General features: G+C 49.1%; 1 protein-coding gene across 1 annotated transcript in view; it reads right to left on the bottom strand.

Annotated features, from left to right (window-relative positions):
* Nucleotides 1–24885, bottom strand: part of PTCHD2 (patched domain containing 2) — a 59652-nt gene that overhangs the window by 16872 nt on the left and 17895 nt on the right. Inside the window, exons 2-10 of the mRNA XM_011935812.1 lie at nt 21297–22392; nt 20508–20727; nt 7403–7539; nt 6388–6522; nt 5409–5569; nt 3981–4120; nt 2112–2260; nt 1736–1897; nt 762–923 (exon numbers count right to left, since the gene is read on the bottom strand). Of these exons, the coding sequence (XP_011791202.1) occupies nt 762–923; nt 1736–1897; nt 2112–2260; nt 3981–4120; nt 5409–5569; nt 6388–6522; nt 7403–7539; nt 20508–20727; nt 21297–22389 (2359 nt within the window). The 5' untranslated portion in view covers nt 22390–22392. The remainder of the gene's footprint in view (nt 1–761; nt 924–1735; nt 1898–2111; nt 2261–3980; nt 4121–5408; nt 5570–6387; nt 6523–7402; nt 7540–20507; nt 20728–21296; nt 22393–24885) is intronic.

Below are 24885 nucleotides of genomic sequence, written 5' to 3'. Positions count from 1 at the left end.
CTTCCCTCCTCTCCCCTCCCAGCCTGGCTAACCCCACCCCTTCCCTCCTCTCCCCTCCTCACCTGGCTAACCCCTCCTCTTCTCTCCTCTCCCCTCCTCACCTGGCTAACTTCTCCTCTTCCCTCCTCTCCCCTCCCAGCCTGGCTAACCCCTTCTCTCCTCTCCCCTCCTCACCTGGCTAACCCCTCCTCTTCCCTCCTTTCCTCTCCCAGCCTGGCTAACCCCACCCCTTCCCTCTTCTCCCCTCCCTACCTGGTTAACTCCTCCTCTTCTCTCCTCTCCCCTCCCAGCCTGGCTAACCTCACCCCTTCCCTCCTCTCCCCTCCCCACCTGGTTAATCCCTCTTCTTTCCTCTTCTCCCCTCCCAGCCTGGCTAACTCCTTCCCATTCTTGTGAGTTTTGGCCTAGACGTTACTTCCTCCAGGAAGCCTTCCATGATGTGGGCCTCCAAGACACCCTAGTCTTCCTCCACCAAACCTCCGATCTACTATTACAGTGACTAGTCTCTAGAGCTGGAATGTGAGCTCCCTGAGCTTGGGAAGCCTGTGCCGCCTGCCCACTGTACCTCCCCAGAGCCAGCATCCAGCAGGTACCCAGCAAGCATCTGTTGAATGAACTGTGGGAACACGGGGGCTCAGAGGTGAGTGGGATTTGCCTGAGGTCAGGCATTGATGGGGAGCCTGGATCCTGCATCTCAGACCAACAGCCTTTGGGACCTGGACACCTGAGCGGGCCGGGGACAGCCTGGCTGGAAGCCTCACCTGAACAGGTGATGCAGGAGATGCCCTCGGCGCTCAGGTTGTACTTGAGGTCCAGCAGCACCTGGATGTTGGTATCAGGCCGGAAGAGGAGCGGGGCCCGACTGGCAGGGCGGAGCCGGCTGGCGAACACCAGGGACAGGATGAGGATGGAGACGAACAGCCCTGTGAGGAGATGGCGCTACACCAGGTGGGGCTGGGCCCAGCTGGTCCATTCCCAGTGGAGTTCCCAAGTGCCGGGAGACAGCTGCTCTGGTTGTGGTGGAGGTGCGGGGGTGTCCTAAGGGCGTGGGGGAAGGCCCTGCATGCCAGCCCGTGGGCAAAGCTTACTGGGGATGGTCCTCCAGGGCCAGGGATCAGTTGCTTTGTGGTGTCCCGTGGGGTTTGACTATAAGCTATAATCTAACACTGCTGGACAAGAAGCGGCCGCCACCTAAGAGTACCTCATAGTTTATAAAGAGCTGGTGCACTACTTGATCTCACACAACTCTGAAATCCTGTTGAAGATGACAATAATAATAGCACTTAACATTCACGGAGCACTAACTACGTGCCACGTGCTGGGCTGAGGTCTTTATACATACTCTCCAACTACAGCTGCCTTCCTAGCCACCGTTCTCATCCTCAATTACAGAATAGGAACTGAGTGCTAAACAGACTGGAATAGCCAAATTCACACAGCTAGGACTCGGCCAAACTGGGACTCAGACTCAAGTGGGTCTAACTCCAGGGCCCATGCGTGGCATGCTTTGTGCTACTGCCCAGTGTGAGTGGCTGGCACACAGCAGGGGCCAATGAGCAACAGCTGCCGTGACCAGCTTCATTCTGCACAGGAAGGAGCCGGGGGGTCGGAGAGGGAGAGACCCCAGCCCAGGCCTCTGACCCTGGGGCATCTGCGAGAGGGGGTGGGCTCCCAGTTCCTGTGTGTTTTGGGGGTGGAGCTGCGAGACAGGGGGAGGGGCAGAGGGCCCACTTACCCACAATCACCCAGCGGCTCTTGACGGCTGACCACAGGACCCAGTGGTGCAGCAGCTCCTGCAGCTGCACAATGAGCTGGCCGCGGCTGCCCGTGTTGGAGGCTGGCTGCAGACCCTCGGGGGACACAGACACCAGGGACACGTCTCCCAGCTCCAGGGACACTGCCAGGGCAGAGCAGTGGCCCGTCAAAGCCTGAGTCAAAGCCCACTGTGGTCCATCCTCACTTCCAGGGAAGCCCAGTGCCTGGTGAGGAAGTCCGCAGGCCATCTTGTCCAGTCCCCAGTCTCAGGACCAACTTATCAAGCGTTACTCCCCGGGCAGAGGCAGCGCTGGGTCTCACTGGGGTCAGCAGTGCAGGCCTATGCCAGCTCTCACCTGGCTCTTCCTCGACCTCCAGCAAGGGGATGTCATCGTCCAGGTAGGGTATGGGACCCTGGGCGGGGCTGCCTCCAACCTGCTCAGGAGCGGCAAACATGTCTCCGGAGAAGTGCAGGGAGCTCTTGCGGCCGCAATTCTGGTGGCAGCTGTGGAGAGAGTAGGGGACAGTGGTGAGCCAGAGGGTCCTGGGTACCCAGAGAGGTGGGGGCAGGGCCCTGAGGATCAGATGAACCCATGTATCACAGTGCTGCTGACGTCACACACAGGATGAGCAACCCAGACTTCTGGGAGCTGGTCACCTGGTTTCTTTCTAGTACCGTCTACCCCAGGGCCCTCAGGTGCCAGTCTTCCTCCAGAGAGACAAATGGTGACAGCAGACATTACTCAGCAAGAGGGGACGACAACACATAGAGGCCCAGGCACTAAAGTGATCAAATCAGGGGACTCATTCCTCTGCTACTGTGTGGCCCAGGGGCTCTGCCACCAACTTAATACTCAGGGGAGCCAGGAGGAGGGAGCAGGGCAGGGCTGAGGGTGTAGCTGCGTGGCCGAGGTCTCAGCTGGAGTGAACGCATGAGAGACATGGCTCACCCTAGGGACTGGGCACCAGAATAATCCTCATGGCTGACACGAGCGCTGTGTGTGTGGCTAATACCACTGCCACGTGCCAGCAGTGAGCTGGGAGCATCTGCGTGGATTATCTCACTTAATCCTCGTGAGACTCACACACAGGGATCAAAGCTGTTTCATAGAAAAGGAAACTGAGATGCAGAGGTGAAGTCACCTGCCCAGGGTTCCACGGGTGCCGAGGGAGGAGGTGAGGCTTGAAGCCCACGTCTGACTGACTGGGAAGATGACTGCGCCCAATAGGACCACTGGGGAGACAGCCCCAGGTGGGGCGGGGGGCAGAGGGGAGGCTTATTTGGTATCTCTGTAGAGATCAGAAAAAGGTGCCTTTTCCCCATGTCGCTGCTTCTATGATATGAAACTGTCATGGAAAACAGTCAAATCTGAGTGTCCATGGTACAGAGAACAGTGTCTCTGCCAGGGCACCTGTGTGCAGTGCCAACCCGCACCACCACAGCAGAGTCCTGAAGGGAGAGGATGTGAGTGGGGAGAGCTGAGGAGTCCGTCTCAGGCCCAAGTCTAAGCTCCTCGCTGGGCCCTTCTCTCCCTCCAGCCCCTCCGGGGCTCACCATGGGCAAGCGGACATTGCTGACCACCACTGGCCAAGGCCTTTATCACAATGAGTGGGTGCTGTTCTGAGCCCAGAGCCCCTCCATCCTCCCAGCCCCAGGCAGCCACCCAGGCCTGATTCAACTCCACCACCATCCCCCTCCCTCTTCCCAACCACTAGGCCCACAAGACCTTTCCCCCTAAACCTCCAGCAGCAACTCCGAACTGACCCGTTCAACTCTGCACACGGCTCACTACATCTACAGATGAGAACCTGAGGACACTCAACATGGTGGCTAAGAGCGTGGGATCTGGAGGCAGAGTTCTTGGGTTTAAATCCAGGCTCTACTGCCTACTAAATGGGTGACCTTGAAAAAGCTGCCCAACCTCCCTGAGCCATTGTTTTCTCATCTGTAGAATGGGCACAGCAAGAGAACCCAGCTCCCAGGGTTCTTTGGGAAGTGAATGGTGATGTCATCAGTCTTGGACAAAAGTGCTTTGCTCATTTCCTGGTGACACTGGTGACCCCAAATTGCAATTATTGGATGGAAGTATCTTCTCCTTTCCTGCTCCCTGCCTAGCACAGGACTGGGCATACAGAAGGCTTTTGGAAGACAGGGTGGTGCGCTGAGTGGCTCACAGAGGCCTGTTGTGGATACCTTGCTTGGGAAGAGGCCCCGCCCGACTTACCTGGTCTGGCAGGAGCTCTCCAGCGGTGCCAGGTAGAGGCTCCAGAGGCCCAAGGCTGCAGGCATGGTGACAAGCACGGCCAGCCAGCAGCAGGACACGATGAGAGACATGAACAGGCCAAAGTCGTGGACGGCTGGGATCTGGTGATGGAAAGGAAGAGAGGGATGTAGGGCTGGTTAGACCTGCAGTCAGTGGGCCTGGGTGCCCCCCTGCAGCCAGAGACACTCAGGATCCTAGATCGTGCCCAGACTGAGGCAGTAGGAGGAGGCCCAGGCTGCCAGAATGCCAACCACCAGCCTCGCTGGTGGTGACACCAAGGGCTGGTATCAGGGGACACAGCAGCACAGGAAGGATCCACACCTCGAGTGGAGGCTCCTGTCTATCTGCAGCCCACTGCCTGGAACACAGCCTGGCAGAGGCAGTGGTCAGTAGCTGTCATTACGCGAACGAATGGGGGACAGAGGAAGACACATCCCGTTGACCAAGCCATGTGCTAGTCGGTGGAGGGGAGGGAGAGAATGCTGCCACATAACGGAGGCAGGGACCCTGGGGACTAGGAGCAATGGGTATGTTCCAGAAGTACGACAGGGACCACACAGGGAGGTGCTAGTTGGAAGGAAGCTGTCACCACCAACAGAGCAGCCTGCACTCTGTGAAACTCTTTCACCATCATCCTCGCATCTCAGTCTCTGGATAATCCACACATGAGGAAAGCGAGGCTCAGAGAGGTCATACAGCCCGCCCAAGGTCACACAGCAGAAGCTGAACCCAGCTCTGCCTACCTTCCAGAAGTGATTCTCTAGAAGGACCTGGATAATCCTAAAGCATCTACTGGGTTCCAGAGGGGCTACTCGGCTCAGGTCGTAAAGTCTCTCAAAGACTTGGGCCAATTCAGTCTTCCCACACCAAGAACCCAGCCTGGGCTCAATGCCTTCTCCTAAGCCCCACTCAGAGGCAGCAAGAGGAAGTCAGCGCGAGGAAGGAAAACGCAGCCAGAAGCAGGCAGAGCGGGAATGGCCGTGGACTTGGTCAGGCTTCTCACTTATCTGCTGTGTGATCCTGAGGAAGCCACTTTACCTCTCAAGGGTCAAGTTTTTTTTTGGAAAATAGGATGGTAATGGTACCTTTGTCAATTACCATGGTAATGAAGATTAAATGAGAAAGAGGTTTGGAAACTGCCAAATGTCCTCCAGGGTGGAGGCTGGATTACTACTACTGAGGATCCCTAATAAATGCTGTCTGGATTATTGTAACATTCACACTTGTTAAGTTTGGGTAATGGGTGATTCGTGACAAAAATGAACTCTAGAGATGAGGCAAGTACCTTGAGATGAAGGCTATATGGCCACTCAAGCGGTGGTGGGAAGAGCAGAGACCAGGGGCTAGGTATGCATGGGCGGGTGGGAGGAATGGAGGGCAGGTCCACACCTGGGAGAAGACGTTAGCTGCGTAGGCAGCGGCCGTGGTCAGGGAGGTGAAGAAGGTGGCCTTGCCTGCAGTTTGGACGGTGTGGATCATGCGCAGCTGTGGGTCTTCCAGGTGGGTGGCCTGGCGGTAGGTGTTGATGAACACAAAGACGTCGTCCACACCTGTGGGAGGGAGTCCCGGGCCAGGCTCAGGATCATTCTGCTGTCTCCAGGATCAGGCCCAACCTGGCCCTAGACCAAGTCTGAGTGGCCTCCTGGGAGGTCAGGCTGCAGGAGTCCTGCTTCTCAGCTTAGAGTGTGGAGAGACCCCTCTGACTAGCTCCTCCCACCAAGAGTTCAAGCACCACCCACCACACTCCTCGGCCCCAACCTCACCCAGAGCTAGGTATCTTCTCCCACATCCTGGCCTCCTTTCCATACTTCCTGGGCCTTTCCCACCATCCTCACTTCCATCCAGCAAACCTTCCTGCTCTCTCCACTCACCCTATGTCAAGGATCTGCCCACCACCCACATTCTTTTTGTTTGTTTGTTTGTTTTTGAGCTGGAGTCTTGCTCAGTCGCCCAGGTTGGAGTGCAGTGGCGCGATCTCGGCTCATTGCAAGCTCCGTCTCCCAGGTTCACACCATTCTCTTGCCTCAGCCTCCCGAGCAGCTGAACTACAGGCGCCTGCCACCACGCCCAGCTACCTTTTTTTTCGTATTTTGAGTAGAGACGGGATTTCACCATGTTAGCCAGGATGGACTCGATCTCCTGACCTCGTGATCCACCCACCTCGGCCTCCCAAAGTGCTGGGATTACAGGCGTGAGCCACCGCGCCTGGCCCACCACCCACATTCTAACCCTGCACTCCAAGGCTCTAGGCCTCAGCAGGAGCTGTGTAGAGCCCCCAGGAAAGCCAGGCTTTGTATCCAGGGAGAAAGGGGATGCGGCAGACTTCCCATGTGGGAGGTGCACTGCCATGGCAACAGAGGCAACTCACCAATGCCCACGATCACGAAGGCGGCCACCCCATTCAGGATGCCCAAGTACTGGATACCAAAGACCACGTGGTACAGGAAGAGGGCCACCAGGCAGCTGAGACCAATGCTGGCAATCCCGAAGAAGGACAAGAACACTGGGCAGGGTAAGAGGCACAAGGGAGAAGGGGGGGGGACCCTCATGGGACACAAGCCCCATTAGAGTCCCTGACCTCAGCTGGGTCCTGTCTCTTCCCCCCAACTCTGGGCACCATTCACGACTCTGTTCCCAGCACAGGCACAAGGCCAATTCTCAGTTTTCCACGCCCAAAGAGGGCACCGGACAGGAGGCCCAAGTGGCAGATGGAGCCATCCCTGAGTAGGTCAGGCTGTCCTCCTCTCTGCAGTCTTTACCTCAAGAGCCTTATGAACATCACATATGACCTGGGGCTAGGAACTGTGTCTGGATCCCTGGCACCTTACAGCATCTGGCGCATAGTTTGGTGCCCAGTAAATATCTGTTGCATGGATGAATGAATGTCTTTCCCATTTTGGAAAGTATTACCATTGTTTGTCTGCTTGGGCAGTAGAGTGTGCTTACTGTATACACACAGGAGTAAGCAGCAGCTAGTGTCCACGCTAGCAACTAGCAGCACGCGGAGGTGAAAAAGTGATCAGGGGGCAGAGGGCTGTTGACTTGGGACCCAAAATAGGCTACAAAGTAATCCACAAAGGAATACAATACCCCAGGCTCCCCAGCACAAGGCTATCAACAGGAGACAGATGGTCAACAGGCAAAAGGTCCAACTGTGCAGAGGCCCAGGGTAGAGGGTGTGACCCAGGTTGGTATAGCCCAACCTGCCTCCAGGCCTCAGTCTGTGTGCTTGGGATTGAAAGATGATTTATTTGCACATCCCTGTGTCCTCAGCTCTGACATGCTGGGTTCAAGAGTATTGCGGCATTCTTGAGAAGGCAGGCTCTGGGCAGACAGGAGCACCCTGGGAGGGGAGAAGGGGGCTGGCTTGAGAGAAGCCCTACCTGAGCAGGAGGTGAGGACGTAGACCAGGGCAGCGATGCAGCTGCTGCTGATGAAGGCCAGGAGCATGTCATTGTTGAACGTCCTGCGCACTTCATAGTCAAACAGGTCTGTCCCCCCATAGAGAACCTGGACTTTGCTGGGGGAAAGGAGGACGTGGAGAGAAGAACGACAGGAAGAGGGTTAGAGATGGCTGTGAACACGTGGAGGAGGATCAGGAGCTGTCCACTTCACCTGTGACTCTGTACCTCCGCTGGACATCAAAATCACGTGGGGGCTTCCAATTATCCTGATGTCCAGGCCAGGCTTCAGACAAATGAGACCAGAACTGCTGGGGTGGGTCTGAATCATCAGTACTCTTTAACTCTCTCAGGTGATTCAAATGTAGGGTCAAGGTTGAGAACCACTGCTCTACACAGATCATGATCAGTTATAATCAGCTCTATGTCATCTTCCAATTCTCCACATCTATGGCCAAATTCTAAATTCAAACTGGCTGCTAGATATTCAGTTTTACACTGCTATTCAATGTGTGCTTAACACAAGTTATTTTTAATTAAAAAAAAAAACAACATAACCAGGCTGGTCAAACTGTGTCTTAAAATACAAACATAAGTGACACCTGCTTCTGGCCAAGATGGAGTAGCAAGATGGAGTCCATATTTATCTTCTCACTGGAACAAAAATGTGAGAAAATGCATGAAACAAGGCAACCAAGGATGATCCCTGAGAGACGGGAAACAAAATGAGTCCTATGCTTACCCTGGCTTAGTGCTTTGAGAGTTTCCAGTCCTCAGTGCAGCCTAAAATATGGGTTATTTAACTCCCCAAAGGAGGCTGAAAATTTTCCAAACTTGATGAAAACTATAAACCCACTGACACAAGAAGCTTCAGCAATGAACCCCAAGCACAAAAAACTACAATGCTGGCCGGGCGCGGTGGCTCAAGCCTGTAATCCCAGCACTTTGGGAGGCCGAGACGGGCGGATCACGAGGTCAGGAGATCGAGACCATCCTGGCTAACATGGTGAAACCCCGTCTCTACTAAAAAAATACAAAAAACTAGCCGGGCAAGGTGGTGGGCACCTGTAGTCCCAGCTACTCGGGAGGCTGAGGCAGGAGAATGGCATAAACCCGGGAGGCAGAGCTTGCAGTGAGCTGAGATCCGGCCACTGCACTCCAGCCTGGGCGACAGAGCGAGACTCCGTCTCAAAAAAAAAAAAAACAAAAAAAAAACTACAATGCACATCATAACCAAGTTGCTCAAAAATAGTGACCAAAATAAAATCTTAGAAAGCAGCCTGAGAAAAAGACACAGAGGAACAAAGACAAGGCTGACAGCAGACTTCCCATTAAAAACAGGGCACATGAGAAGGCAGGGGAGCAACATCCTTTGCAGATAGTGGGAAAAAAGTCAGCCCAGGATGCTATACCCAGCAAAAATACATTTCAAAAACAAAGGCAAAATAGAACACTTTTTTTTTTTTTTTTTTTTGAGACGGAGTCTTACTCTGTCGCTCGGGCTGGAGTGCAGTGGCCAGATCTCAGCTCACTGCAAGCTCCGCCTCCCGGGTTCACGCCATTCTCCTGCCTCAGCCTCCTGAGTAGCTGGGACTACAGGCGCCCGCCACCTCGCCCGGCTAGTTTTTTTTTTGTATTTTTAGTAGAGACGGGGTTTCACCGTGTTAGCCAGGATGGTCTCGATCTCCTGACCTCGTGATCCGCCCGTCTCGGCCTCCCAAAGTGCTGGGATTACAGGCTTGAGCCACCGTGCCCGGCCAACACTTTTTTTAGATAGACAAAAACTGAAATAATTCATCTCCAGTATACTTGCACTAAAAGAGATTTTTAAATTTTTTTTTTTGAGTCAGGGTCTCACTTTGTCACCCAGGCTGGAGTGCAATGGCATGATCATAGCTCACTATAGCCTCTAAGTCCTGGTCTCAAACAATCCTTCCACCTCAGCCTCCTGAGTAGCTAGACTACAGATGCATGCCACCATGCCTGGCCAATTTTTTATTTTTTAGTAGAGATGGTAATAGGGTTTAGCTGTGTCCCCACCCAAATCTCAACTTGAATTGTATCTCCCAGAATTTCCAAGTGTCGTGGGAGGGACCCAGGGGGAGGTAACTGAATCGTGGGGGCTGGTTTTTCCCATGCTCTTCTCATGATAGTGAATAAGTCTCACGAGATCTGATGGGTTTATCAGGGGTTTCTGCTTTTGCTTTTTCCTCATTTTCTCTTGCTGTCCCCATGTAAGAAGTGCCTTTTGCCTCCTGCCATGATTCTGAGTCCTCCCCAGCCATGTGGAACTGTAAGTCCAATTAAACCTCTTTTTGTTCTCAGTTTCAGTTATGTCTTTATCAGCAGCATGAAAACGGACTAATACAGTAAATTGGTACTAGCAGAGTGGGGCTCTGCTGAAAAGATACCTGAAAATGTGGAAGCAACTTTGGAACTGGGCAACAGGCAGAGACTGGAACAGTTTGAAGGCCTCAGAAGAAGATAGGAAAATGTAGGAAAGTTTGGAACTTCCTAGAGACTTGCTGAATGGCTTTGTGCAAAATGCTGATAGCGATATGGACAATAAAATTCAGGCTGAGGTGGTCACAGATGGAGAGGAGGAATTTGTTGGGAACTGGAGCAAAGGTGACTCTTGTTATGTTTTAGCAAAGTGACTGGTGGCATTTTGCCCCTGCCCTAGAGATCTGTGGAAATCTGAACTTGAGAGAGATGATTTAGCGTGTCTGGCAGAAGAAATTTCTGAGCAGCAAAGCATTCGAGATGTGACGTGGGTGCTGTTAAAGGCATTCAGTTTTATAAGGGAAGCAGAGCATAAAAGTTTGGAAAATTTGCAGCCTGACTATGCAATAGAAAAGAAAAACCCATTTTCTGGGGGAGAAATTCAAGCCAGCTGCAGAAATTTGCATAAGTAGCAAGGAGCCTAATGTTAATCCCCAAGACCATGGGGATTAACATTCTCTGACATGGAGAATTTCAGAGAATGTCATGGCAGCCCCTCCCATCACAGGCCTGGAGGCCCAGGAGGAAGAAGTGGCTTCCTGGGCCAGGCGCAGGGTCCCCATGCTATGTGCAGCCTAGGGACTTGGTGTCCTGTGTCCCAGCCATTCCAGCTGTGGCCGAAAGGGACCAATGTACAGCTCAGGCTGTGGCTTCAGAGAGTGGAAGCCCCAAGCTTTGGCAGTTTCCACGTGGTGTTGAGCCTGTGGGTCAGAGAAGTCAAGAATTGAGATTTAGGAACCTCCACCTACATTTCAGAAGATATATGGAAACACCTGGATGCCCAGATAAAAGTTTGCTGCAGGGGTGGAGCCCTGATGGAGAACAAATGTGGGGTCGAAGCCCTCACAACAAGTCCCTACTGGGCCACTGCGTAGTAGAGCTGTGAGAAGAAGGCCACTGGCCTCCAGACCCCAGAATTGTAGATCCACTGACAGCTTGCACCATGTGCCTGGAAAAGCCTCAGATACTCAATGCCAGCCCATGAAAGCACCCAGGAGGGAGGCTGTACCCTGCAAAGCCACAGAGGCAGAGCTGCCCAAGACCATGGAAATCCACCTCTTGCATCAGTGTGACCTGGATGTGAGGATGTGAGACCTGGAGTCAATGGAGATCATTTTGGAGCTTTAAAATTTGACTGCCCCGCTGGATTTCGGACTTGCATGGGCCCTGTAACCCCTTTATTTTGGCCAATTTCTCCCATTTGGAACAGTTGTATTTACCCAATACCTGTACTCCCATTGTATCTAGGAAGTAACTAGCTTGTTTTTGATTTTACAGGCTTATAGGCAGAAGAGACTTGCCTTGCCTTAGATGAGACTTTGGACTGTGGACTTTTGGGTTAAGACTTTGGAGAATGCTGGGAAGGCACGATTGATTTTAAAATGTGAGGACATGAGATTTGGAGGGGCCAGGGTGGAATGATATGTCTGTGTCCCCACCCAAATCTCAACTTGAATTGCATCTCCCAGAATTCCCATGTGTTGTTAGGGGGACCCAAGAGGAGGTAATTGAATCATGGGGGCTGGTCTTTACCATGCTGTTCTCATGGTAGTGAATAAGTCTCACGAGATCTGATGGGTTTATCAGGTGTTTCTGCTTTTGCTTTTTCCTCATTTTCTCTTACTGTCACCATCTAAGAAGTGCCATTTGCCTCCTGCCATAATTCTGAGTCCTCCCCAGCCATGTGGAACTGTAAGTCCAATTAAATCTCTTTTTTTTTCCTCCCAGTTTCAGGTATGTCTTTATCAGCAGTGTGAAAAGGAACTAATACAGATTGGGTCTCATTATGTTGCCCAGGCTGGTCTTGAACCCCTGGCCTCAAGCAATCTTCCCACTTTGGCCTCCCAAAGTGGGATTACAGGTGTTAGCCACTCTGCTAAGCCTAAGAGAGAGGTTAAAGGAAGTGCTTAGGAGGAAGGAAAATGGTAACAGATGGAAATATGGAAATATGGATCTATACAAAGAAACAAAAAGTAACGAAAATGGTAATGACATAAATAAATACATAAAATTTTCTTATTATTTATTCAAATCTCTTTAAAAGATAATTGACAGTTTAAACAAAAATAATGTAGTGTGGAGTTTATAATATACATTAAAATAAAATGCATAACCACAATAACATAAAGGCTAGGAGGGAAGAAATAGTAGTATATTGTTATAAAGCTCTTATACTACATATGAAATGATATATCATCTGAAGATACACTGTGATAATTTAAAGATGTATACTATAAACTGTAAAGCAACTACTAAAAGAGTTACAGCATAAAAGCCAACAAAGGAGATAAAATAGAATCATAAAAAACATTCAATTACTTCAAAAGAGGCAAAATACAGGAAAGGGGAAACAGAGCATATGGGACAAATAGAATAAAATATACTTAAGTCTAACCATATTAATAATTGCATTAACTGTAAATGGCTTAAACACCCCAAGTAAAAGGGAGAAAGTATCAGAGATATTTATTTATTTATTTATTTATTTATTTATTTATTTTTTGAGATGGAGTCTCGCTCTGTCGCCCAGGCTGGAGTGCAGTGGCGCGATCTCAGCTCACTGCAAGCTCCGCCTCCCGGGTTCACGCCATTCCCCCACCTCAGCTACCGAGTAGCTGGGACTACAGGCGCCTGCCACTACGCCGGGCTAATTATTTGTATTTTTTAGTAGAGACGGGGTTTCACCATTAGCCAGGTTGGTCTCGATCTTCTGACCTCGTGATCCACCTGCCTCGGCCTCCCAAAGTGCTGGGATTACAGGCATGAGCCACCCAGAGACCTTTAAAAAAGTCAAGACCTAGCTGACTACAAGAAACCCACTTTAAATATAAAGACACAAATAGGATAAAAGCAAAGGGATAGAAAATGATATACCATGCTAACATGAATCAAAAAATAAGCTGGATTCGTTATATTAATAAAAAATAAAGTAAATTTCAGAGGAAAGAATATAACTAGGGGTAAAGAAGATAATTTCAAAATGATCATCAAAACTACAATCCTAAATGTTTTTATAGTTAATAACAGAGCTTTAAAATACATGAGTAAAAACTAACAGAACTGAAAAAAGAAATAGACAACTCCCCGATTGTAAATAGATGTTTCAATCTCTCTCTCAATATTGCTAGAAAAATTAGACAGAAAATCAGTAAGGATATAGAAGACCATGAACAACACAATCAATGAACTTGATTTAATTAAGACTTATAGAACATTTCACGCAAAAACAGAACTTTTTTTTTCAAGTATACAGGGAACATTCAGCAAGAAAGACCATGTACTGGACCATAAAACAAGACTCAATAAATTTAAAAGAACTTACATCACACAGAGTATGTTCTCTAACCATCATGAAATTAAACTAAAAATCAGCAACAAAAAGCCTGAAAACTTCCCAAATATTTGAAAACTAAATAAGACACTTTTAAGTTATACATGGGTCAAAGAAGAGATCAAAAGGAAAAATAGAAAGTATTTTGAACTGAATGAAATGAAAATAACATATCAAAATTTTGAAATGTGCTAAAATAGTCATACTTAAGGGGAATTTTATAGCATTAAACACCTCTATTAGGAAAGAAGTTTCAAATCAATGGCCTTAGCTTCTACTTTAAGAAAGTAGTACAAGAGAAAATGAAATGTAACATAATTCAAAGAAAAAAAATCATAAAGATCCGAGCAGAAATCAAGGAAATAGAAAACAGAAAAGCAATGGAGAAAATCAATGAAATGGGTAGCACAATAGGGTAACTACAGTCAATAATAAGTTAATTGTACATTTTAAAATAACTTAAGAGTTTGTAACTCGAAGGATAAATGCTTGAGGGGATGGAGAGCCTATTTTCCACTGATGTGCTTACCTCACATTGCATGCCTCTTTCAAAACATCTCATGTACCCCATAAATATATACACCTACTATGTGCTCATGAAAATCAAAAATAAAAATAAATAAATCTAATTCTTAGAAAAGGAAATCGGCCAGGCACAGTGGCTCAAGCCTGTAATCCCAGCACTTTGGGAGGCCGAGACGGGCCGATCACGAGAGGCCAGGAATAGGATATTTTCCACTGATGTGCTTACCTCACATTGCATAAATACAAAAAACTAGCTGGGCGAGGTGGCGGGTGCCTGTAGTCCCAGCTACTCGGGAGGCTGAGGCAGGAGAATGGTGTGAACCCGGGAGGCGGAGCTTGCAGTGAGCTGAAATCCGGCCACTGCCCTCCAGCCTGGGCGACAGAGCGAGACTCCGTCTCAAAAAAAAAAAAAAAAAAGAAAAGAAAATCAACGAAACCAAAAGCTAGTTCTTTGAGCTCAATAAAATTGATAAGCTTCTAGCCAGACTGATCATGAAAAAAAAAAGAAGACACACCGAAGGTGACATCACTACAATTTCTACAACCATTAAAAAGATAATAGGGAAATATTATAAATCATTTTATACCAACAAATTTGACAATTCTTTTTTTTTTTTTAAGAGACAGGGTCTTGCTCTGCCATCCAGGCTACAGTGCGGTAGCACAATCATAGTCCACTGCAGCCTCGAACTCCTCGGTTCAAGGGATCCTCCCACCTCAGCCTCCAAAGTAGCGAGGACTACAGGCTAATTTTTGTGTGTTTTTAGAGACAGGGCCTTGCTGTTTCCCTGCCTGGTCTTAAACTCCTGGCCTCAAGGATCCTCCTGCCTCAGCCTTCCAAGTAGCTGGGAATATAGGCATGAACTATGGTACCCTGCTAGTGTTCACTGTCTTGATGGTGGTGGGGGTTTCCCAGTGAATACACACATGTCAAAACTAATCAAATTGTAAAGTACGTGCAGTTGGTTGTATGTCAATTATGCCTCAATAAAGCTGTTAAAAATGTAAACAGGACTTTTAAAAGCCAAGTTGAAAGGATCTCTGGATTATCTACTTTGTTGAATTCAATAGGTTAACTATCCTTTCATTAGAGTAGAAAATCAATCATTTATTCATTCACATACTAATTTGAAAAGCATTTATAGAGTATCTTCTAGATTCTTGATCCTGTGCTAGATGCTGATTATAAAAAGACATAGGCCCATACTTTTACTCTCAAGTTGAAAGAAATAGCTCATGGAAGACCAGTATCCTTGCCTACAACTACTAAAACGTGCACTAAAACTCAGAAACTATCTGTGATGACAGTAGAGAGTTGCTGAAGTAATCAGAACTAGAGGGCTAAGACTCCAGAAAGAAAAGAACCTAGGAAAGGTAAGCTGCCCTTCTACAGCCATTTTTACCCTGGAGGCATTTGCTGATTCTAAACATGGGCAGAAGGCTGAAAAACTTGGCTGGGAGTCAGATAAGCTAGCAGAGCTTTGGGCAGACACTTGCAGATCAGCAGAACACATGGCCAGGTTTTCCCTCAGCACTTCTGCAGGAGACTGGGGCTGTGTAGGGCCTGAAGCCAAAAAACCTAAGCAGAAAGCCTCAGAAAAAGCGAGTGGAATTTTTGTCTTTGTTCTGATTTTTTTAGCAGCTTTGAGAGATAAAAGATTAGAGTTTGGAACCTATCCAGGCAAAGGACTCTGCAGAATACACCAAGCTCTCAGTTGAAAATCCTGGAGAATCTAGGGCAAACTAGAGGTAGAACGAGACTTTCCAGGATTGCAAACCATCCTCAACTCTCAGTGTGGTCACTGCCTGCTTAAGGTGATCAGCCACGACTCTATGTGCCTTCTGAAGTGAAGGAAAAATTCTCTCTGGAGGAAATAACATCATATGGACCTCTGTGTGTGTGTGTGTTTTTCACATAATGTTCATCACTTAATAAAAGTTACACTTTGAGAGGCCAAGGTGGGAGGACCACTTGAGGCCAGGAGTTTGAGACCAGTCTGGGCAACATAGTCAAACGCTGTCTCAAAACAAAAACAAAAACAAAAAACTAGCTGGGCATGGTGGCACATGCCTGTAGACCTAGTTACTCAGGAGGCTGAGATGGGAGGATTACCTGAGCCCAGGAGTTTCAGGCTGCAGTGCGCTATGATCATGCCACGGCACTTCAGCCTTAATGACAGAGTGCCACCTTGTCTCAAAAAGATAAAAATAAAAATCACCAGGTATACCCACAGGCAGGAACACATGATCCTAAACCAAGTGAAAGAATAGACTACAGAAACAAATCTGCAGGTTAACCATATATTAAAAGTTGGTAAGAACTTTAAAACACTATAATTAATATGTTTAAGAATAGAGAGGAAAATGTGGACAAAATAAACTAAATGATGAATAAAATAATTGCACCAGTGATTTAGATCTATAACAGATTCAAATGGAAATTCTCAAAAAGGAAAAATAGAACACTAACATTAAAAACTCAATAGACATTAAATGGCAGACTAGAGACAATAAATAGAAAGCAGGATCAGTGAACTAGAATATCTAAACCAAAGCATAGAAAGAAAAATAAATGGCCGGGCGCGGTAGCTCAAGCCTGTAATCCCAGCACTTTGGGAGGCCGAGACGGGCGGATCACGAGGTCAGGAGATCGAGACCATCCTGGCTAACACGGTGAAACCTCGTCGCTACTAAAAATTACAAAAAACTAGCCAGGCGAGGTGGCGGCACCTGTAGTCCCAGCTACTCGGGAGGCTGAGGCAGGAGAATGGCGTGAACCCGGGAGGCGGAGCTTGCAGTGAGCTGAGATCCGGCCACTGCACTCCACCCTGGGCCACAGAGCGAGACTCCGTCTCAAAAAAAAAAGAAAGAAAAATAAAAAAAAAACCCAGAAAGAAAGCATTGAAAACATATGGGGCTCAGTGAAAAGATCTAACATTTGTGTAATCAGAGTGCAAAAAAGACGAAACAGAGAACAAGATAGAAGCAAATCTGAAGAGAGAATAGCTAGAACATTCTTTTTTTTTTTTTTGAGACGGAGTCTTGCTCTGTCGCCCAGGCTGGAGTGCGGTGGCCGGATCTCAGCTCACTGCAAGCTCCGCCTCCCGGGTTCACGCCATTCTCCTGCCTCAGCCTCCCGAGTAGCTGGGACTACAGGCGCCCGCCACCTCGCCCGGCTAGTTTTTTGTATTTTTAGTAGAGACGGGGTTTCACCGTGTTAGTCAGGATGGTCTCGATCTCCTGACCTCGTGATCCGCCCGTCTCGGCCTCCCAAAGTGCTGGGATTACAGGCTTGAGCCACCGTGCCCGGCAGCTAGAACATTCTTAAAACTGATTATGGTCATCAACCTACAGCTTCACGAAGCTCTGTGTTCCCAAACAGAACAAACACAAAGAAAACACACCAAGATACGTCACAATAAGACTGGTGAAAACAAAGACAAAGAAATCTCAAAAGCAGAAAAAAAGAGAATTTTTAATGGAGCAACAAAAAAGATTTACAGCCTACTTTTCTACAGAAATGATGGAAGTCAGAAGACAATGGAGTGACATCTTCAGGTAAAGTATTAAAAGAAAATAACTGCCCATTTGTAATTCTACACCAGCAAAAATATGCTTCAAAAATGAAAGTAAAATAAAGATGTCTATTAGGCAAACAAAACAGAGAATCTATCATCAGCAAACCTGTACTGAAAGAAATGCTAGAGTTCTTTAGACACAAGGAAAATGATCCCAGAGGGAAACATGAAATTATACAAAGTAATGAACACCAACAGAAAAGGTAAATATGTGAATAAATATAAAAGAACAGTCTTATGAGGCTTAAGTATTAAGAATTAAAATGCATGCAACATAAATGCAAAAAATTGAAGCTCAATAAATGCAGTCAACACATTCTAAGATTCCAATATTAAAAGCAATAAAAGTGATCATTTATATTATTCTGTTATAAGTCAAGGTACATGTTACCATCTCTTGGGTAACCAATAATAGAGTAATTTTAAGAATTTTGTTCACCCAAAAGCACTAAAGTCAAGTCTACAGGATTGTCACCACTGTTGTGATGCTCTAATGGGAGAAAACAGAAAAGAGTGGCTTCTTCCCTAAGGGCAGGGGATTTGCCTCAGCTGCTAAACATCTGGGCAGAGTTAATACTGGTATCTAAAACCATGAAGGCCCTTCTATAGTCAGCACCTCTCATAGTTTTCCAATGCAGCCAAGTACCTTTCCTTGAGGCATCTCCATTCATTTATTCATTCACTCCCCTAACAAATCCTTACTAAGGGGTACCTGGCCTTGTGCTGGGGCTCGGCCCATAGAAACTGAACCGGAAACAATCCCAGTCTTCAATAAACTCACATTCTATAGAGACAGATAATTAAACCAGACCTCTCTCAAACTTAAATATGCAAACAAATCACCTGAAAATACTGCAGGCCTGGAAGAGAACTTGAGAGTCTGCATGTCTAACAAGCCCCAGGTGATGCTGATGTTGTTGATTGGAGGAATGCACTGTGAGTTACAATTAAAAGACGGAGTGAGAAGCACTGTGATAAAACTGTAGCTCAGAGGGGTGAAATAGCTCACTAGAACTCACAATAATTTGAATAACTGGGACAGGACCCAAGATATTATCTGGCTCCAAAGTCTGTGTATGCTCTTTCCTGCCTCCCTTAGGGAGAAGAAAGGACACTATGGAAACAGGTAGCGTCTCAGTCTGATTTATGTTGCTATAACAGAATACCTGAGACTGAGTAATTTACAAAGAAAAGAGGTTTATTTAGTTCATTGTTCTGCAGGCTGGGAAGTTCAATGGCATGGCATTGGCTTCTGGTGAAGGCTTTTGTGATGCATCATAACACGAAGGAAGGTCAAAGGGGGAACAGGCAAAAGAGACCAAACAAGAGGAGGAACCTCACTTTATAACAACCCACTCTCTTGGGAACTAATCTGTTCCCTCGAGTGAGAACCAGCTCACTCCCACAAGATGGCATTAATCTATTTATGAGGGATCCACCCCCATGACCCAAACATCTTCCACTAGGCCCCACCTCTCAACACAGCTGCACTGAGTTTTAGTGGGGACAAAGCACATCCAAACCATAGCAGGTAGCGGGCATTTAGTCCAGCCTTTGACCAATGTTGCCCAAGTTGGATCTTAATAGATGAATAGGAGCTTGCCTGACAAAGAAGTAAGTCAGGGAGAAGGCTCCTGGTGCAGTAACTGGCACAAAAACACAAAGGGTGAGGTCGGGATTTGAATCTCATTCCACTACTGATGAGCTTTAAAATTGTGGATGACTTACCTAATTGCTGTGTCTCAGTTTCCTCAACTATAAAATGGAGATAATCATAACAGCACCCACCTCACTGGGTTGGTGTGAGAATTAAATGAGCTGGTATGTATAAAGGGTTTTGAACAGTGTGTGGCACAGAGTAAGTGCTCAATAAACATTAGCTCTGATTATTCCAGCAGTTGCTCAATATAAAGGATGTGCAGTGGAAGGAATGAGGGTATTTTGGGCAGAAGGATTCCTCCTGTGCCTGGGACTGGTTTATCAGGGTGGGGACTGGGAAAGCACTGCAGTTATTGCCCAGAAGGACTGCTGCTCTGTTCTGGTGGGGAGGGACCCAGCTGTACTCTGGGGCACACCATCCCAAAGCACCTTCCACCCCAAAGCACTGTCACATCTGTTAGCTCATCTCTTCTTAGTGACTCCAGAGGGCAGCCAGAATCATGTTATCCATTTTAATGATAGGAACACTGACACCCAGAGAAGTGAAGTGACTTGTCCATTACCTCCCTGGGTATTAGAGGCAGGAAGTGTGGTTAATTTTAGGTGTCATTGTGATTGGATTAAGGAATATGGAGAGAACTCATAAAGCATTGCCTCTGGGTGTGTCTGTGTGGGTTTTCCCAGAGGAGACTGGCATGTGTGTCAGTGGCCAGGTAGGCACCGTCCAATTGGCTGGGGCCCAGGACAGAACAAAAAGGGCAGAAAGGTGATTTCCTCTCTCTCTCTCTTTCCCCACTGGAGCTGGGACACTCTTCTCCTGCCCCTGGATGTCAAAACTCCGGGCTCTCTGGTCTTCGGACTCCAGGACTTACGCCAGCAGTCCCTGGGGTCCTCGCGCCTTTAGTCTCGAACCAAGAATTACACCATTAGTTTCCCTAGTTCTGAGGCCTTCAAATTTGGACTGAGCCAGAGTACCAGCAACCAAAGGTCTCCAGCTTGCAGATGGTGTGTCATGGGACTGAGCCTCCATAATTGCGTGAGGCAATTCCCCTAATAAATCCCCTCTCACATATCCCTCTCTCTATCTATCCTACTGGTTCCATCTCTCTTGAGAACCCTAATACAGTGAGGAACTCCTTATTCCCTGGCCAATACTCTTTCCAGAAAGACCTCGAGCACCATCTCAGGAGAAAATCAATACCCAAAACCTCCAGGGCAGAGTCTGAGATTTCCTACCTGGCCCAAAGCTGTCATTTTCACTAACCATAGCACTGATCAAGCAAAGTGGACTTCTATTTGTCAGAGTGACTGCAAGGATGTACTTGGTTCTGCCCTGATTTGGAAAGAAAGACGTCCAAAGGAAAAGATAATAGGGAAAGGGGTATGGGGTTTAAGAGTAAGAGGCAACTGGAAATCAATGTCCTGTCCTAATGCAGGCCTTTCCTGGGACACACATGGGTATGCACACATAGGATGCAGCTGGACTTCCTACCTGGTAGACTGCTTGGCCAGCATGGCCACGTACGTGACCACGAAGCTCTGAAACTTAGCCCGTTGTTCCTCCCAGCGGTCATCCACTGAGTAGTAGTTGGGCAGGGGTGCTCCAAACAGGATCTCACTGCGCAGGAGAGAGCTCTTCAGATTGTCTGCAGAGAGGCCCTCATCCACATACCAGTAGAACTCAGGGTGAGTCATGGCCAGCGCCAGGGAGCCTGCAAGGACAGCGGTGGGGGCCTCAAGAGTTCAGCTGGTCAACTCCCACCAACCCTTCCTCAAGGTCATCCAGTCTCATTGCAGCCCTGCCTCCCAGGATTCCCCCCGTCCACATCCACCAAAACTCCACCCCAGGTCCCACAACCTCTCTCTGAACCTGCCCCACCCTTCCTCAAGCGCCATTCCTAATTTACCTAAAACGAACCCTATCTCAGTCTTCTTGAATCCCAATCTTTCTCCTGTCTTCCTCTGGCCAGATTCCTGGTTCTCTATAACCACATCCTGGCCTTTCTCTAACCAGCCTCACACCCGAGCCCCACTCCACGCTTTCTCTACCTCTGACCACAGCAGAACCCCCACCATCCTTCACCTGGGTCTGCATCCAAGCTTCCCTCTTCGGTTCCCTCTCACGCTCACCTCACACCTCAGCCCAGTCCTTTTCACCTTGCCCTCCAGCTATGCCCAGGACTCAGCTCCAGACTGACTGGGCCTGGGCCTGGGCCAAATCTCCATAAAGAGCTGTATCAAACCAGGACCTATGCCCCACCCCAGCATCCTGGCAGCTCACCCCGGATGTCCGCTAGGTCCTGGCCCATGCCGTCATAGTAGATCTTGCCGCCCCTCTCAGTGGGAAAAAAGTAGGTCATGAGCGAGCTGGGAGGCGAGCAGTAGGAGTAGGAACCCAGCGGCAGGTCCTTGAGCACCTCGTGGGGCTTCCAGCAGAACTCCCGGAAGCCTGGGTGGTCCATGATCTTGCGCTCGATCTCATGGATCGTGACCAGCCGCTCGCTGGTGAAAATGTTGCGCTCCGCGTCGCCGCGCGCCAGGAAGATGAGCTCGATGCGCCAGTGCGCGTGCGTCTGGGTGTTAGCACTCACATACGCGTGCGAGTAGTCCCAGTGGGAGGCGCCTCGGCGGGCACGGCTCTGATTGGCCACAGCGGCCGCGGGATGCGGGATGCTGGGCGGGTGCCACCCGTTCTTGCTCAGCCGCTGGTTTCGCGGGTCTTCACTCTGGTTGGCTGCCAGATCCTCCAGGGGCGGAATCTCACGCCGAAGTCGCCCGCTCCGATTGGCTGTGGGCTTTTGGGCCGCTGAAGTGTCCCGGGACAGGCCTGGGCCGCGGAGTGAGGTCGCGGGGATGACGCGCGGGGCTCGGGAGGCTTGCCTCGAGCGGTTGCCGAGATGCAGCTGCTGCAGTTGTTCTGAGATAAGGCGCTGAAGCGTCTCGGAGGTGAAGTCGGCCAAGTCACGCCGGTTCCGCCCCCAGGATCCAAACTGGGACTTGAGCGCCAGGGTGAGGGCGTCAAAACGCTGCGAGGCCTCATGGTTGCGGATTTCAAAGGCGTTGTAGGAGATGTCAATGTCCAGTGGTGGGTAGTAAAGGAACATGAAGGCTGACAGGGCCATGGGAATGCTGCAGCCCAGGAAGAGCACCAGCCCAGCACAGCAGGGATTAGTGAAGGCCCAGCCCAGGGTACTCCAGAAGCCTGAGGCTGGGGGCCGGGAAGGCAGGGGCCAGTGCCGCCAGCAACACTGCCCTCCTGCCCCAAGTTGGGGCCCTGGCTTCTGGGCCCCTGGAAAGGCTTCACCCGTTGCTTCTTCTTCCTCCTGCCCCTCTAGCCACACATCCTGCAGCAAGGGGTCATCCTCCATGTCCATGGCCTGCAGGAGAGGGAGAGGGTCAGCAGGCTAGAGAGATAGGGAGGGGAAGGTGCCCTGTGGTGCAGTTCACCCAGCCCTAGGTACCAACCCCGTCCACTCATAACCAAATACTAATACTGCAATGGAATTGCATCAAGCATGCATCAACACAACTGAATTTAACCACCTGCAAAAAACACAAAGAAAATTCCTCTTATTTGCCCATCACTTCTCCCTTTTGGGTCTTGGCTTTCAAGGCCACAGAAAAAAGGAAAATCGCAGAACAATTGCAAACAGAAAAGATGTTTCTCCTGGGAGGAGGGATTTAAAAAAAAAAATTGATCACACAATTTTCTAATGTTTGCTGCATCCTCTGACTTTAGAACTCAGGCCCAATGTAAGATGTGACTCCACTGCAACCACTCTTATTTAATGAGCAGCTGTAAAGTACCTCTAGGAGGTATCAGGGTGCAAGGGAAAGAGCATGATCTTTGGAATCAGGCAGACCCTGATTTGGGTCCTGGCAGTATGAGTATCAGCAAGGCAGTGAGCCTCCCTGAACTTCAGAGTCCTCATCTATAAAATAGAAGTGGCCACTGCTGCCTCGTACGACTGTGGAGTCAAAGGTGGGAAGTACTCTGCAGTCTGTGTAGTACGTTAGTTATCCGCCACATAAGCAGATTTCCTTGCTCCCCGCTGGGGACTGTAACACGCTCAGCCATTACCCAGGAACTGTGCCAGGGCTAGGTGCCTGTCACAGCACTCCTGGAGAACCCTCAGTAGCTTCCCACCCCCTCTATGGGGTGCTGCAGCTGCAGCCACTGTTTGTCAGGCTCAGGCCACTTAATATGCAACTCCAGCAACATCAAACCTTTGGGCATGGGCAGGGGCCGGGCATCTGCCTCCCAGAGACTTGAGTGCAGCAGCAGGAGGGCCTGGCAGAAGAGGGCAGGGCTGGGCAACCCGAGGACTCCAGCGGGGTGGCCCAAAGAGAGGAGGCTTTCTGGCATCCCCGACATGGCCTGTCCCCCTTGTCCTGCCTGCCCTCTGGACAGAGAGAGACTCATTATCCAGTTAGATGCTAGGCAGTGAGAGGAGGAAGCTAATTATGTTAGCGCTAGCTAATTAATGCTGCCTTTCCTATTAACATTCTCTGGAGTGCTCCATTTCAATTAGATGATCTGTCCAGGAAGAGAGGCTGCCGTCAGTCCAGAGAAAGTAAGCAAGAGGAGGTGACAGAAGGAGGGTAACAGAGACAGAGACAGAGGAAAAGAGGAGAGAGACAGAGGGGAGAGTGGAATGGTCAGAGATGGGGGAGAGACTGAGATGCAAATAGGGAAACAAGAGAAGAAACAGGAAGAGTGACTGAGGATGTGGGGGACAGGCAGCAGAAGACTTGCAAGACAGAGGCCTGGAAGGGGCGGGAATTACTCCTGCAATATGCAAGATTCCTATCAATGAGATAATTAAACTTCCCATTTGCAATGCTCGTGCATCCCCTAACACGAGCCTGCCAGCTTGCCAAGGGGATGGTAACTGCTCTGAGACCCAATTTGTATTCGCACTGGAGGCAGCTCAGACTCACCCCATCTCCAAAGGGATAAACCAAGTCTGCACGTGGAGGTGAGGAGTGTGGGAGCCTCTGCCTGATTCTTAGCCTCAGAAGAAGAAAGCTGATGGGAATAAGGTGGAGAGGGGAGGGGCCGTGTTTGCAGTTTTCTGGGAACTAAATCCATCCATCCTGCCCACGCCTCAGCCTGCCTTGTGGGGAGTACAGTACAGTGTGTTGGTGTTGCAGGGGGTCAAAGGCCAGGGTTCTGGGTCACAGCAGCACTCCCTGGGTGATCTGAAGGCTCCTTGATCCCATTGCTATTCCACCAGGAATGCCACCCCCTTCCCCTAGGGGTCCACATTGAATTCATCATGCAAGGCCTTGCTCAAGCGTTACCTCTTCCAAGAAGCCTTCCCAGATCTGAACCTCCCGCAGCTTCCTGTCTAAGCTTCTCGCCATCCTTACTAGATTTTGCCTGGTAAAAATTACTGCGGGGAAGGGAGGGAGAGGCAGTGTAGCAGCATGTTAAGACCTATGGCTTTGGAGGCAGATAGAATTGGGTGCAAATCCCAATTGTAAGATTTAGGGCAGGCAGTGTAACCTTGCTGAGCTTCAGTCTCCCCCTCTGCAGAACGGGTGTAACAGTACTCACCACAGAAATTGTCAGAAAGATGGCATACACAACAGACTGAGTATGGTGCCTGGTAGTTATAAGTGCTTGGGAAATGACGGCTACTATTCTTTCATATGCTACTTCCCTCCAAAGGCTGGAACCCCTAACAGATACATGTAGCGGGCTGTGTTTTCCAAAGATGGCTGCAACAATATCTGCCATCTCACATGCTTATCTCATGATGTGACTTTGACACTCCACCCATCAAGCAGGCAAGGCTGCCAAAGTCACCAGCCCACCCAGATTCAAGGGGAAGGAACGCAGGCATTAGGAAATAAAGGAAGATGCA

Source organism: Colobus angolensis, unplaced genomic scaffold, assembly GCF_000951035.1.
Source record: "Colobus angolensis palliatus isolate OR3802 unplaced genomic scaffold, Cang.pa_1.0 Scaffold149, whole genome shotgun sequence".
Classification (NCBI taxonomy): domain Eukaryota; kingdom Metazoa; phylum Chordata; class Mammalia; order Primates; family Cercopithecidae; genus Colobus; species Colobus angolensis.
The sequence above is the reverse complement of the archived record's forward strand: the minus strand, read 5'-3'. Positions and strand labels throughout refer to the sequence as shown.